This window comes from Scardinius erythrophthalmus, assembly GCF_964197995.2.
Source record: "Scardinius erythrophthalmus genome assembly, chromosome: 25".
Classification (NCBI taxonomy): domain Eukaryota; kingdom Metazoa; phylum Chordata; class Actinopteri; order Cypriniformes; family Leuciscidae; genus Scardinius; species Scardinius erythrophthalmus.
The window spans coordinates 30,000,825-30,015,617 of NC_138245.1; the positions used below are offsets into that span (position 1 = coordinate 30,000,825).

General features: G+C 37.4%; 2 protein-coding genes across 8 annotated transcripts in view; both read right to left on the bottom strand.

The window, feature by feature from the left end:
* Positions 1 to 1,922, bottom strand: part of flnba (filamin B a) — an 83,608-nt gene extending 81,686 nt beyond the window's left edge. Inside the window, exon 1 of the mRNA XM_081358028.1 lies at positions 1,502 to 1,922. Within this exon, the coding sequence (XP_081214154.1) occupies positions 1,502 to 1,793 (292 nt within the window). The 5' untranslated portion in view covers positions 1,794 to 1,922. The remainder of the gene's footprint in view (positions 1 to 1,501) is intronic.
* Positions 1,923 to 6,005: 4,083 nt separating this feature from the next.
* Positions 6,006 to 14,793, bottom strand: part of slmapa (sarcolemma associated protein a) — a 70,175-nt gene continuing 61,387 nt past the window's right edge. For 4 of the 7 annotated variants that reach the window (XM_081357363.1, XM_081357362.1, XM_081357360.1 and 1 more), the window contains 5 exons: positions 13,470 to 13,587; positions 12,890 to 13,061; positions 10,746 to 10,880; positions 9,725 to 9,812; positions 6,006 to 8,354 (listed from right to left, as the gene is read on the bottom strand). In XM_081357363.1, coding sequence (XP_081213489.1) covers positions 9,729 to 9,812; positions 10,746 to 10,880; positions 12,890 to 13,061; positions 13,470 to 13,587 — 509 coding nt within the window. In that variant the 3' untranslated portion in view covers positions 6,006 to 8,354; positions 9,725 to 9,728. The remainder of the gene's footprint in view (positions 8,355 to 9,724; positions 9,813 to 10,745; positions 10,881 to 12,889; positions 13,062 to 13,469; positions 13,588 to 14,793) is intronic. The other 3 variants (XM_081357361.1, XM_081357359.1, XM_081357364.1) reach the window with 1 other exon arrangement.

Here is a 14,793-nt window from a genome sequence, read left to right on the forward strand (position 1 = left end):
GAGATGACACAGAAACACAACAGGAAGTCTATCACGCCTAATATTTCATCAGAAATGTGACTGATGTTGTAATTTATTTGCTAGTAAGGCAAGGCAAGTTTATTTATTTTTTAGTAAACATATGCAACCAGGCAAGAAATGCAAGGAAATAAAGCTGGGCGTTGCCATAATGTTTGCATGCATTTTGCGATGAACAATTGATTGGCAAACACAGAGGAAGCTGACTGTACAGGTGATGATGACAAGCACCTGTTCTGAGACTCAAGTGCAAATTAAAGTATGTGCATAATATATTCCCAGCATTGCATTACACCAGCATGTAACGCAACAGAGACAGCATGAGAAATCCTGAAAAAGCCTCAGGAAATGCAGGTCGAAGCCTTTGGATCGGCGTCAGGAATGTCACAGGTCAGTGAAAGCTGTTTGGCACCAAACACGTGGTTGTGAAATGAAAATCTTAATATTTAAGCCTCTGGAATCCTGAAATTCTCTGGATTTCTAAAGTCTTAATGAACACAAGAATGCAATTAATGGTGCAACTTTCTCATGCCAGTCCAAATAAGGACATACGGCAGAGATAAGACGGATAATCGCGAGGGAATCAATAGACAATGGACGGGCGTTATCTGTTATCTGCGGAGAATGAATCTCAGCTCGCTGACACATGCGAAAAATACTTTTGGTTGATGTCGCAACTTTGCAAACACACTTTAAAGATGTTGAGAAAGAGAAGGAGGGGAGGAGAATAAATAAAAGTATACTTACTGAATATATATATATATATATATATATATATATATATATATATAGAGAGAGAGAGAGAGAGAGAGAGAGAGAGAGAGAGAGAGAGAGACAATAGTTGCCTAAAACAATGTCAATATTGGACATTGAACAAAAAAAAAAAAAAAAAAAAACTATAGTATTACCATGATTATTTTAGCTCCATTTTACATTTCTATAGAGTATTTTGGAGTTGCTAAATACTATGAAAAACTATATAAAAAATACTATGTATTATGTTTTTTGGGGCAGATTTAGTAACATGATCAGGCCATTTTTACATATGCCAGAGTAAAATCAATGCATTCCTTATAGAACCATTTAGAGACATATAAATACCATGGTACATAAATATAATAATTCTTCAGCACCATGGGCATCAACATCTGATTGTAACTTTCTAAGACAGAGACAGTTTACTGTACATATGTCACTGTACACACAGAAATTAATAGGAATAATTGAATTTTAGTACTTTAATATACAGTAGGCTATATTGAAATGGCACAGTGCAATGGTTTGGTTTATTTGAAGCAAAATTGTCATGGTGTTTAATCTGGCTCATACCATATAGTAACTAAAAATGCCATGACACATTAATATGAATGATTCACAGTAGCATGGCACCATCACGACACTTTAATAAATGTTGAACTTGCATTTCAGACGCTTTGAATAAACTTTCCCCACACTAGAAAGCAGAAGACACCGCAACACTCACCGATGGACACGAGCTTGATATTCTCTCTATCCAGAAACTCGAGCGCCACAGACACGTTCTCCAGCTTCATCTGTCTGAAAGTGGGTCTGGCGTGGTATTTTCTGTACATCTTCTTCTGGCTGAGCACCTCGAGCAGCGCGATGAGTCGCAGGCCGTCGCTGAGGTCCAGCTGCAGGTCCGCGACGCGTTTATTGACGCTCTTCAGGTGCTCGTTACACCAGCGCGTGAACGTGTTCTGCTGGATCTTCTTCCACGGCGCGTCGTCCGCTAGGTCCTTCTCTGTGGCCGGCATGATGCCTTATTAATACTCGTATGTTTTCTGTTTGATAACTCGGGATATGTCTCGTGTGTATCTGTGCGGCGCGTGCGAGGAGTGTGTGTGTGTTCGTGCGCTCCTGTATTCCTGAACTCTTTCCCTCTCGTGGCCGCGCCTGCGCGCGCTGTTATATACGGCACGCGGATGACGACACCTGCGCACCATCATCCCCAGCATGCGCTTCTACGGCCCTTCTCTATCCAATCAGCTCTGAGAGATCAAAGGTAAAGATATGGGAAGAGGATAATAGGAATAAACTAGATAAATCATTAAAACGACTAATAGGATTACGGTTTCTGATAGTGTTTGCGCACCGTGTTTTTGTAATGTATCTTGGAAAATGACATGTAAATAATAAAATAAGATATTTCTTATTGTTATCCAGACAAATAATAAATAATAATGAAACAAATAGGCGAGAGAGACCAGGGTTTTTAACTTAAAAACTTAAATTAAATTAAAAATTAGATTAAAAATAAAAAGTTTAGACCTTGGCAAATATTTGAAGTTTGTTTCAGTTGAAGCACTATAATAGAAATAAATAAAAAAGTAAATCTGAAATAAAAAATCAATTAAGCATATAGAATACTAATAAAAATGACAATCACATAACAAAAGTATTCAAAATTAAAATGAAAAGTGAAAATATACAATTAAAAGCTATATTAAAAAAAACTACAATACTTTATGAATTGTATTTAAATAACACTACCAGAGGCGAATAAAATATTCTCATGATTTTTTCACAACATTTTTTCTTTTGTCAAATCAAGTATTATGTGGTTCAGATAACATAATATTTTGAGTTTCTGTTGATTAAACCAATCTATTTCATTGCATTAACTAAAATTTTTAAATAAAATGAGAGGGAAAAAAATCCATAATAAAAGATTAAGAGAAATGGTCAAACAGATTAGATCTACATTCTATACACAAAGTACTTATTTTTGTGTTTTTCCCGTGTTTTTGTTCTCATGTGTTTTGTATTGCGATCTAGATGATCTTTACTGGTTGTAAATATTCTCCACATCTTATTTTGTGTGATAAAAGCAGCTCAGGCTCGTCTAACAGATTTCAGATGCATCTCTGTAATGGACACTTTTATGATTTGCCAGACAAAATGCTTCCCACGCATTTGGCAAACTCCTGAGAGCCACACTGACTGCTTTGTTTCGTCTCGGAGAAGGTGTCAGCAACGCTTTGGGATAATAACAGAGTATCCAGACGTTTTCCTATCCGTGTCTTTCCTCTCGCCCACATATCCTGCACGGATTCCTCTCCACCTTTGCTGACGGGAGTCTTAATAATCACTCCGGGACTCTTCCCTGCAGATCTGCCATCCTGGATCTTTCCCATGCATACAGTCCTGGATCAGCATTAGTCACCATGGGTGGATCAACATTGCATCACACTTTTGCAAATAAAAAGAAAGACACACATCTGTGATATGACAGCAGCTGTTCAGTTTGAGCAATAGAGTTCGAAACAAAGCCAAACTTCACATGTCTAAATAAAGACTAAAACAAAGAGATTTTGGTAACACTTTACAGTAAAGTTCATTAGTTAACATTAGTTAACTACTTTATGAACTATAATGAGCAATACTTCTTCAGTATTTATTAATCTTAGTAAATATTAATTTCAACTTTTACTAATACATTATTCAAATCAAAGGTTGTATTTGTTAACATTAGTTAATGCACTGTGAACTAGCATGAACAGCTGGATTTTTATTAAATAATATTAACAAAGATGAATAAATACTGTAACAAGTGTTTTGCTCATTGTTGGTTCATTTCAGTTAATACATTAACTAATGTTAAATAATGAACCTTATTGTAAAGTGTTACCAAGATTTTTTAAGTGTTACCAAGAGTCTGGCCTGTGATCATCATCTTAACCTCAGTGACGCTGATGATAATGACTGAAGCAACCAGATTTTCATCACAACCTCCCATCTTTCTGAGCTGAGTAATGCGCCTGAAGCACAGATTACAGCTTGTGTGTGTGTGTGTGTGTGTGTGTGTGTGTGGTCTGCTTCCGTCTGTCAGTCTGGGCTGAACCCAGTCGCCTGCATGATAACACACTGTAGGTACGGCAGGTTGAATGTGATCTTTGATTGATAGTGCTGGAATCATATTTCCAGGTGAATATGAATCATCAAGATGTTGCTAGACAGTATTAAGCATTATCCATTGTACTGGAATCATCCATGCAGAGGCACATTATCTGTCTAGAGGACACATATTTTTTAATTCCATTCATTCATTATTAGTGGATAAGAATTTTTTTTTTTTTTTTTTTTAAGAATCGTAGATGGATTATTATATGACATGGATTTATAGTCAGTTTCAGAGCACAATCATTTGAGGTTTGTCTCGTGTTAGCTAATAAGTTTCCCTTTTTATATCATTAGGCTATAGGCCTACTGATTTGTTTCTTTCCATTTGTATCATGTTTGATTTAAATTGATTATTGCTTTGTTTTCTCAATGTATGATTTATTTCAGATGCATACATTGGATCAATTAGGCTATCCGATTTTCTGCCAATGTCCTTTTGATCTTTAAGTAGCCTATTATTCACTGATGTGTTTGTTTCTGGAGAATTGAAGCATGGGCAGACGGGTCTCTAAAAGTGTATCCTTGCCATTGCTAAATCATCGTGATTAAAACTGCCATTCCTTTATCAACTACTATAATTGTTTACTTATTGTAAGCTGATTCCATTTGCATCATCGTCAACTATCTAAAAGACATTTTAAAGCTACACTGTGTAACTTTAAAAAAGCGATTTCCCGCGAAATCCGTCCCGACAGCTCTGAAAAGGAGGAACGTCATGGTTTGGAAAATGGCATTTTTTTTGCACTAGCCTATATCATAAAAGCATTTAGTTTTTGTTTGTTATTTTAAATAAAAATCAAAATATTTTCCGGCATCACTAAAATGAACAGTTAGGAGCAAAAATGCCACCAAAAATGAATAAGAATGCCTCCAAAATTCAAGATATAGGCCTTTGGGTCGAAAATGTCCCTGTATGAGCTCTTGTTTTTAATATTTATAACAGGCCATAGAGTGCCGTTTTCCCGAATATCAACATGATTGCAAATGTGATAGCCTAGATTTCATACGTTCAATAAGTAGTATTGTGTTAGGTGTTAACACAATACTAAAATGTTAGGTGACGTTCATTTTTAGTCTTAGTCATTAAATCAAAATTTTTTTGTCTAATTTAAGTCTTAGTCATTTTTAGTCTGTTTTGCATTATATTTCGCCAACGAAAATAGTTCCAAACACAGAGATGTTTTGTTACGCCGCGCGTTAGGCTAGAGAGAGAGAGAGAAAGAGAGAGAGATCCCAGACTCTAAAGTATGATGTATGAGTAACAGACAGTAATAGTTATGGCTTGAGCTCAAGAACAGTGCGATTTTAACTCGATACGCTGTGGTCTTTCACAGTGAATGACGCTGTATAAATCTCAGGTCGGGTGTGTCGAGTGTTATCAGACTCCCAGTCATCGGTGATGTGCTGAGTCAGAGTCAGGGAGGGTTATACTGTACGCCCACATGCCACAGTCATGTCAAAGCGACTGAGTGTGTGTGTGTGAGAAGAGTCGATGAGGTTGCAGACAGCTGCCACAGGCCTTCCTTCACAATGTGGATCCATGTTTCACTGCAATCTCAAGTTTACAGATCTGTCCAGACTTCCAGACAAAAGAAGAATTCAACAAAGGTATTCAAGCCATTACACACCTTATTGGGGGGGAAAGATCAAGGAGATGTGCTTGAGAAATAAATCTTGTCATGAGAACAAATATATTTTATGGTGCCTCATAAATTCCAAAGATGCTTCATAATGCATAGAAAACACAAACATAACACAAGCTTCTAAAAAAGCTTTTGTAAGGTCTGCCATCTTGTGTCCAGTGCTACAAACAACATTTCAAGACTTTTGGGTGAAAACATCATAATTACAATACTAGGTTTTGTTTAACAAAGTTTCAAGAAATTAGGGGTCTATATATATATATATATATATATATATATATATATATATATATATATATATATATATATATATATATATATATATATATATAAGTAAATGTTGATATGCTTACATCAAAAACATGATGTAGGAGTTCTGCATCAGTTAATAAGTTGACCAAAAAAAGAATCAAACTAGTCAAGGAAAGTGAAATTGTTTTATTGAAGTCATGCACATCACACTTGTTAGTGCAAATACCCTTTTATCTGTATTATTCTGTTTTTACAAAATAGAATTCTGACAGTGAACTATCTTTGATGTTCAAAACAAAAGTGTCATTCTGAGCTCTCAGTTCAAGAAAGAAATTAAAAAACAATATTTACGAACAAAACTATATACAGGCAGTGTGCTGTACTGACTTGGTTGTTGAGTTGGTGACCAGTTTAAAGATCTCTTTTCTCAAAGGCCCTGAAAAACACCAGGTTTAGCTTTTATTCTAAACTGACGACTCAACGCTATCTTTGCATCGACGGAATAACGATACAAACTTCAAAGCTTACAAAAAACCAGCGTTTAGCCTATAGGTTCAGTTACGACCTAAGTTCCACATCTCAAATTTGCATTTGCAAGAAAACCCCTCTTGTTCAGCACATTTCAAGAAGTATCAAACATGCATTCTGAACGTGGAACCAAAAATTAAGCCCAAAAAAATAATAATTGCATGTTAAAAAACGCATCTATAAAAGTACATTAAAATGAACTGGAACGGAGAACTCGTATCTCGATGTAAAACAAGGAAAAGGCCAATGCATCATATCCTGAAAACTGGCTCCAGCAGCAAATTAGATATGACCAATATCATTTATATCCAATTTTTTTTTATTTTGTGACTATAACATATATTTACACACAAACATTCATACATACATATTTACAAACGGCCTATTGAGCATTCTTCTATCTAACGTGAAGGACGATGTTCCAAACGGATACTAAAAATAAAGTCCATCATGCTTGCTTAAAGAATGCATTATGAACCAAACGCTGTTTTCAATGCAAGAGATCAGTTTTATAAAGCTATCCTTTTCTGTGCTACAAGCTTTGCTTTATTTTTTTTGCATTCGTGTTCAAATCCATGTTGAAGCGTTCAATGGATTTTTTTTTTGTTTCAATGGAGTATGTCTTTCCAGTAAAACAACAAAAGATGCCAAAACAAAAGTCCTTGACACGCTGAACCAGATGAGTTAGGCTTTTTTTGCTCCAAGACTGTTTATTTACAGCACAGCAGACAAATGTGAACCACACACACACACCAAACACATCATTGGTTAATTCATCTTCCTCCAGTCTCAAAGCAGCTCGCACATCCAAAATTAAACAACTCATTCTGTTCACCCCCAAAATAATTCACCCTCACCCATTTCTGTGCTTCATAAGAGTGGACTTGTGACGCTTCCACCCATTTAAATCATTTCCCCACATTCATTTTAAAGCCTTTGCATCCAATTTCATTCTGTAAGAATAAACCTATTTTACAGGTAAGGCAGCAAAATCCCAGAGCCTTTTTCAGGAGGTACTGTAGGAGTTTCAGTACAGAAAAGACGGGCAGGAGCCGTGAACTCAACTAAGTCCGAACAGCAGGACAGTGTGTTGGTAAAAAGCTACAACATGTTTTTTTTTTATGTTTTTTTTTTGTTGTTTTTTAGGTCAATGCTCCATTCCATTTGCCATTGACCACAATCCTACATTGTCAAGAACGTTGAATTTCAAAACCATCTAAATACTTGTAGTGTGTCTCTGACGTGAACATTTGCTTATTATACATGATACACGAGAAAACAGCCATAGAGAAACATCGACATCACTGTGCTAGAAGCATGTCGGATTGAACACACAAATAACAGCACGGATGACGTGAAATTTAGACTTTTTTTTTCTGTCCATTCAAGATCGAATTGATGCGCTGCATGAGTGGAACAAGAGTGGCACTTCAATGTGAACTAGTCCTAGTAGTATTTAAAATAGGCACTTCGCCCCTCTGTGCCCTAGAGTTCAGATTCTCATTTTGGCTGTACATCTATTTTGGTTTACCACATCTAACATGGAAAACCACAAGAAACGAAAAGTGGCTGACAGAAAACGTGGTACCCCATCCAAGAAAACAAACGAGAAAAAAAAAAAGAACGTTAGACCTAGTTTAGGCCATTTTAATAATCAAAAATGCAGATAGATTATTTATTCTATAATATGCATTAGAACTTTATTCCCTCTTTCTTTCTATACTATATACATTTGCATTTTACACAGACATTGGGGCTGTAATTGTCAAAACGAGAGGTATTACGTTCAGATTTATGCCATGTGCCCGGACTAAAACTGACATTGGGATTGGGATTGGACAGAGGGCCGCGCCGGGGACGAGAAGCGGTAGAGACGAGCGTTGTGATTGGTTGATGTTCTCAGGAGGAGCTCTTGGAAAAGTTGGGATAAAGCACCACTGCTGTCACTGCGACCACTGCGGCAACCACCGGCATCCAGGGCATCCATCCGCTCTGAAACCAGGAGGAGGAAAACACAGCACAGTGATTAATAAAGGTCATTAGATGCACCAGAGCAACCAGGACAGAAGCACTGGAGACTGGAGCTAAAGAGACAGAGAAGAGAGACCTGGGTGATAGTCAGAGACAAGAGAGTTCAAGAAACACACCAATAAACGTAAAGAAAGAGGGAGAAGAAAGGAAGAGCAAATATTTGAGTGAAACTGGGAGAACCAGTTACCTTCACAGGAGTTATAAAGCAAATAAAAGCAAACACAACAGTCTTTCTTTAAACATAAAGAAAGAAAAGATGCGTTTTAAAGGAAGTTCACTCGAAAATTACAATTTAGATCATCATTTACTCAATGTTGTTTCAAACCTGTGTGACTTTCTTCTGTGGAACACAAAATGTGTATTTTAGCAGAATTTTCATGCTGCTCTTTTGTGTGTCAATCTCTAAAAAGCAGGACAAAAAAATAAACTTTGACTATACATTAATAATAATGGTTTCTAAATTCCTTTGCTTTCAAATGTTAAACTATAGAGCTTTTATTTTGGCAGAAAACCGCTTAATACATGAATTTTGAAGCTTCTGAACATGCAGCTATTTTGACCTATACTGTGAACATACTGTAATTTATAGGGGCTGTAATTCTAATATTGGCGGAAATAAACTTTTTGGCGTGTTCTCGCCGTTCGAAATGGGAATGATTTTAGTTATAGGAATGCCTATTGTGGGGACTAAATAAGCTCCTTCTTCAGAGTTGGGTCTTACCCAGCACTATAGGAAATACTAGCGATGCAAGTGTATGTTGACTAACCCTAATCCTACCGACTTAAATTGCTATTTTCAGTTTGACAGCCGCTGATCACTTTAAGCTTTCATTGTATGAAAATAAGCAGCATGAACTTTCTTCAAAACCTCTTCTTTTGGTTCTTTGAATAATAGTAAGTCACTCAGGTTTGAAACGGCATGAGGGTGAATACATGACAATGGTAATTTTGGGTGAAATATGCCTTTAATTTCATGAAAGTAAAGAAGAAAAGCAAACAATGATGATGATATAATGACCAAAATGCCCCAAAATAAAAATAGAGAAAGAATCCAAAATCCCCAAATGCAAAGATTTATATGACCATTATGGTGATCCAAGCAAGACAGAGAGTTAATGTGATTGGTTAGTAGTAGGTGATTCTGGGTGGACGAGGAATCGTTTAAGAGTTCCCCACATGTTGCCAAGCACCAAAAAGGGATTTTGGGGCGAAGCGGGTGCAGAGATGACGAATGAGAGTTTGCCATGCACAGGTCGTATATATGTGATGATATATACAGAAGTGGATATACAGGAGACACACAAACACAGACTCAACAGGAGCGTGTGTACCTTTCTACCACAACTGGCTGAAGCACCAATACAGCAAAGCCAGGAATAGACCGATGAAAATGGCTTGGACAGGCTGCAATATGGATGGCTAGAGGAGGGAAGGGATATTACAAATAAAACAAAAAATCAATTGTCAAACTATTCAACGGAAATCAGGCTGGGGAGTCGAACAACTACAACAAACATACAAACACAAAAAAGGGTCATAAAAGGGTGCAGTGGGAGGAACCATTGATAAATCAACATAAAAACAAAAACATCAGACGCCCCATAACCACAAACACATCTAGAAGCATGACATCAGGAACGAGGACAGTGTTCAAGGCATTAATAACACACAGGAAAGGGGAAAACTTGGTTATTTGCACTCAACTAAATATATCTACAATCTGTTAAATTTGCAAATCAAACACACGTGAAGTGATTGTGACTCCAATCAGCAGTGTGCAAGGGATTGTACGGAGGGAATTGTGGGATACACTAAGGTGATAATTACAGTGTTGTGTAGCAAATTGTAAGCCCCAAAAATTAACAAATGGCCAAAAATCAGCAACTAAAAGTGTTAAAAAACGTATGATGAAAAAAGGAGAACCTGAAAGTGAAAAAGTCTTTGAGGGGTTAATCTTTTATATATAACAAACATCAATATCCAAAAATGGAGCAATTCCAAGACGGACCTCGAAACCCTAATGAAACCTATTGGGCATTTTTTTGTCTGAATAACAAACCATGTGAATGCACCTGTGATGCTCTTTCTACCGTGCTGCACCTGAAAATGTTGGTGTTAGCAAAGAATATTTGCTAACAACTCACAAAATCGTGCCGTATGCGTGTTCTTCGGTGTTTTCCAGAGCCATGCAAAACAGCGAAGTAAGATCTATCACTGGTTGCTGACAACCGCATTAAATGGCGTAATGTAAATGACAGCTAATTAAACGGAGTATAGTATAGGCTGAAATGCAGTGTGTTGAAGGTTTACTCTGTTGCATTGCGAATGAAACGTGCTGGTTGCGAGACTCACAGTGCTGCCCTTCTCTTGCAGGAGTTTGAGGTTGACCTTGCACTGTTCCAGCTCATCGTTGATGGAGCATTTCTCCTGCTCCGTCTGTTCATACCGCTGCCGGAGATCTGACAGCAGAATCTGAGTGTCGTCGTACTAGAGAGAAAGAGAGAGAACAGCATGCAATCATTAAAGCCACACCGTGGACTTTGTGACCTAAAGAGTTGATGCATACGAGTTATTTTAAATGATTCCTCAGCCCAATATACAGCGTTTGACACTATTAATGCTCCGAGCGGGGCTGCCCTCTTGAAATACCGCCTATGTAAGTTTGGAGGAGACGGACCGTAGTTGAACAGGTCATGTGACCTGGAGAACATATCGCTTTACGGCCGTCACGTGACCATAGGCTCTGATATACTGTCTTCTAGACTTTCGCGACAGTGCTGCGGCGCTTGTGGCGCTAGACGTGAAAGTTCCAGGTCTAGGGCCCCTAGCGCCCGCAAAAGTTCCGCGGTGTGGCTTTAAAATAAAAATAAAAAGTGTTGTAGTCCAACCGGCAGTTCTCATCACCCTGCTTCCCTCGACAAATACCCAATAGGATTTTCCCATATGTTTTTGGATTATCACAAAAACAAGCTCTGTGATTAACAACAGTTTATGACACTGACACTTTTTGTCCATAAAGATGTTTTTCACAGATTAACACAAATTTTGAAGCCTAAATACAGGTCACCAGAAGTAAAAAGCTAAAGGTAAGCTATAAACGACTACGCCACGGTCGCACGAATTCACCATCACCAAGCTTCCGAAAACTCTTTCAGTTTTTATCTAAAAAAAAACTTTTTCCCAGAAAGTTTGAGGAAACGAGGCTGTAAATGCGGAGCTTATCTGTTCAGCGTGATCGACAGCCTCTGTAGTCTCATTTAGCCACTTGTTAGCAACCGCCTTTTTCAAGACACGTAATAGCCTCACAAAAAAATCACGAGTGGGGTAATACTGATGTATTATGTCGTAGAATAAAACGTGAAAGTGTCTTGAGCTTGTGTTCACCTCAACACTTTATTTTTGCCATTTAAAGTCATCATGAAATCAAAATGTAGCCTATTTACTTTGTTAGCGCGCATTACTAGTCTTGTAGTGAACAATTAATCAATTAACAAGTAAAGTTAATACACACACAAAAAAATTGGTTTGTTGTGGTAATCTTTAATCAAAATTTTAAACATTTACTTCCGCTCAAGAATGGCGTTCCTTCTCTGATGACGTCAGTTTTCCATAAGAGAGGGATGGAGAGGAGGTGCGCTAAAGTAAAACCCTGCCCTCTATTCAATATCCCATTGCAATATGTCATAACACTGGAGAAAAGTCAGCTTCAACTTCCGGTTCACAGGGAGTAAAATGCTAAAATGCTAACTCGTTTCCACGTTTTGGCCTACAAAGTAATGTCATACCAGCTATTGGTGCGGCAGTGCGTTGTGGGAAGTCGTGTTTACGACGGCAGTGCGTTCAAGTCAATTTCGTCGGATTAAGATGGCGGTTTACTTTCTCTTAATTAATTATACAAAAAAATCTTAATTTATCGTCATCGGGGGCTTCATCGGAGGCGAGAGACTCCAGCCAGTAGGAGGAGCTCGTCCCGCATGTCTTCAACCCGCCCATAGGGGGATCTCACCATAAAACGCCGTCTTCTCAGTTTCGAGTCACTAGTAGCCTAGTTGTATCATTTCTCCCGACACTGCCCTCTGTAATCGGTAGGCGTGGCTTGGGAGTGTCCTCATAGGGCAGCGAAGCAAGTGCATTCTGGGAGTTGTTGTCTTTCATCCACATGAGCCAAAAATACATTTTCTGGCTTCTCTCAGTCTAGAAGGCACCAACTTCTAAAATAATTTCACATTTCTACTACATAAATGACCCAATTTAAATACACATTCATCTTTCCAGCGGTGAAATAACCCTTTAAGTATTGTGATATTCCGTCATGTTTGTCACTGACATGCCGCCAACTCGTAAAGATCATGGCTTGAAGAAAATCCAGAGCTTCCCACTTGTATTTACGACATTGTGGTGGCGTTCATGTGTGTTTAATACTCGTAAATACGATCTTTACGAGATGACTTGAACGCACCATTATACAGTGCCAAACTTTGGGAAGTTGATCGTACCTCCTTCTGCAGGTCTCTGGTGCGGCTCTCCGCTTGGGACAGCTGGACCTTCAGTTTGCTAGCGTCCTGTTGGTGCTGGTCTTGTATTGAGCCCAGTTTATTCGCCAGGTCACCCTGGGATCTCTCCAGGTCGTTTAGGCTGCTGTACAACGTCTCACTCCGCTCTCGTGAACTGCGAGATACAAAGGAAGGAAAATAAATACTCTTCTGTTTACATTCCGTAGAGCTTTCAGAAAATGAACTAATCAGTGGAATAAAATGTATGTTGTAGAGTGGATGTGAAGCTTTAGGACAGATGAGCTCATAGCGGTGATGATAAGATGATAGCGTAAGCACACTGAATAGGGGCGCTTAAGTACAGGATAAAGGTGCTTCAACATTACAATGGTAACCTGTCATGATGCAGTTGTTGTGTAACATGGCGAGTGATTCAAACATTCTCCACTTATGTGAGCAGGTGTGGACTGTGTACTAAAACATTTTAAATCCTGGTGACTCACTTTTGTAGAGTGAGCTGATCTAAACGACACTGTCATAGTGGCCTTGTTGTGAAAGGGCTGTTTGTGTGCATGTGACCCACCTGTCGAGCTCTTCCTCTAGTCTGAGGAGTTTCTGCATTAGCGTTGTCTTCTCAGCCCGAAGACTGTCACATTCATTCTGCAGACCAGAGCACTCGGCCTGAAGCTTCTCTAGTTCACCTGACAGACAGAAACAGAGGAGAACAAATTATTTAACACCTCCATTCACACCCCAAACCTCCTGTTAAGAATTTACTAGTAATACATAATATATTTAATATATGCATACAATATAAAGTGGCTGAAATTTTGGTTCTCTCTAATTAGTAAAATTTAATTTTACAGATTTTCTTTTTAAAAATCATATATACAGTAAAACCAAATTTCTGTTTTTTGTTGCACAAATTTTTTTTTTTTAAATGATTTATATTTAGATTGTATTGTGTGAAATGGTGTGAGTAATCTCTCTCAATTATTATAATTTCTTATATACTAATTATATTACTAATATATATATATATATAGTAGTGCTGGGCAACAATTAATCACATGCAAAATAAAAGTTTGTGTTTACATAATATACGTGTATGTACAGTGTATAATTATTATAGAAAAATGTATAAAATTTGTTTTTACTGTATATATGATTTTTAAAAAGAAAATCTGTAAAATTAAATTTTACTAATTAGGGAGAACCAAAATTTCAGCCACTTTATATTGCATGCATTAGGTATTCTGCACATCAGTTAAAACCATAATCCATTTTAAGTGAAGACAAACTTAAAATATATTTAAAACACAGGCTAATTTAATCCTTGCATATTCTGGCTTTCAGCCCAGTGTGTCTGTTTCCATATTTTTTGGTTTCATCATTGAATTTTCTATTTTGGTAAATCACTACTATTAAATTTATCCTGTCATGTTTTATTTTATTGGATGAGAATTTGTGCAGCCTAACGTGGATTCAAAAGATCTCAGAAGCACTGTCAAAACACTTTCATATACATTTTTCCGTGAAAAACAGAACAAGGAACCCATAAATAATAAATAAACCCAGCAGGATGGGCGATAATAAAACTGTTTCCATGACTCTGGACAACACATTAACGAAAGCCTGGAGAGAAAGACCCGGTAAGGCGGCTAAATTAAAACCACATGTGTGTGTTCTCAATCTGTGAAGAAATCTTGTGTAATGAAATTAATATTCCGGAACTTAATGAATAGAATAAAAAGTATGCAGCACAGCAAATAAACATTTAAAATTATGGTATAGTGTAACCAAAAAACATACACATTACACTTTGCCTTGCAAACAGCAATATTGTGAAATATTACAATCTCTATTTGAATATATTTTAAAATGTAATTTATTCCTTTGATGACAAA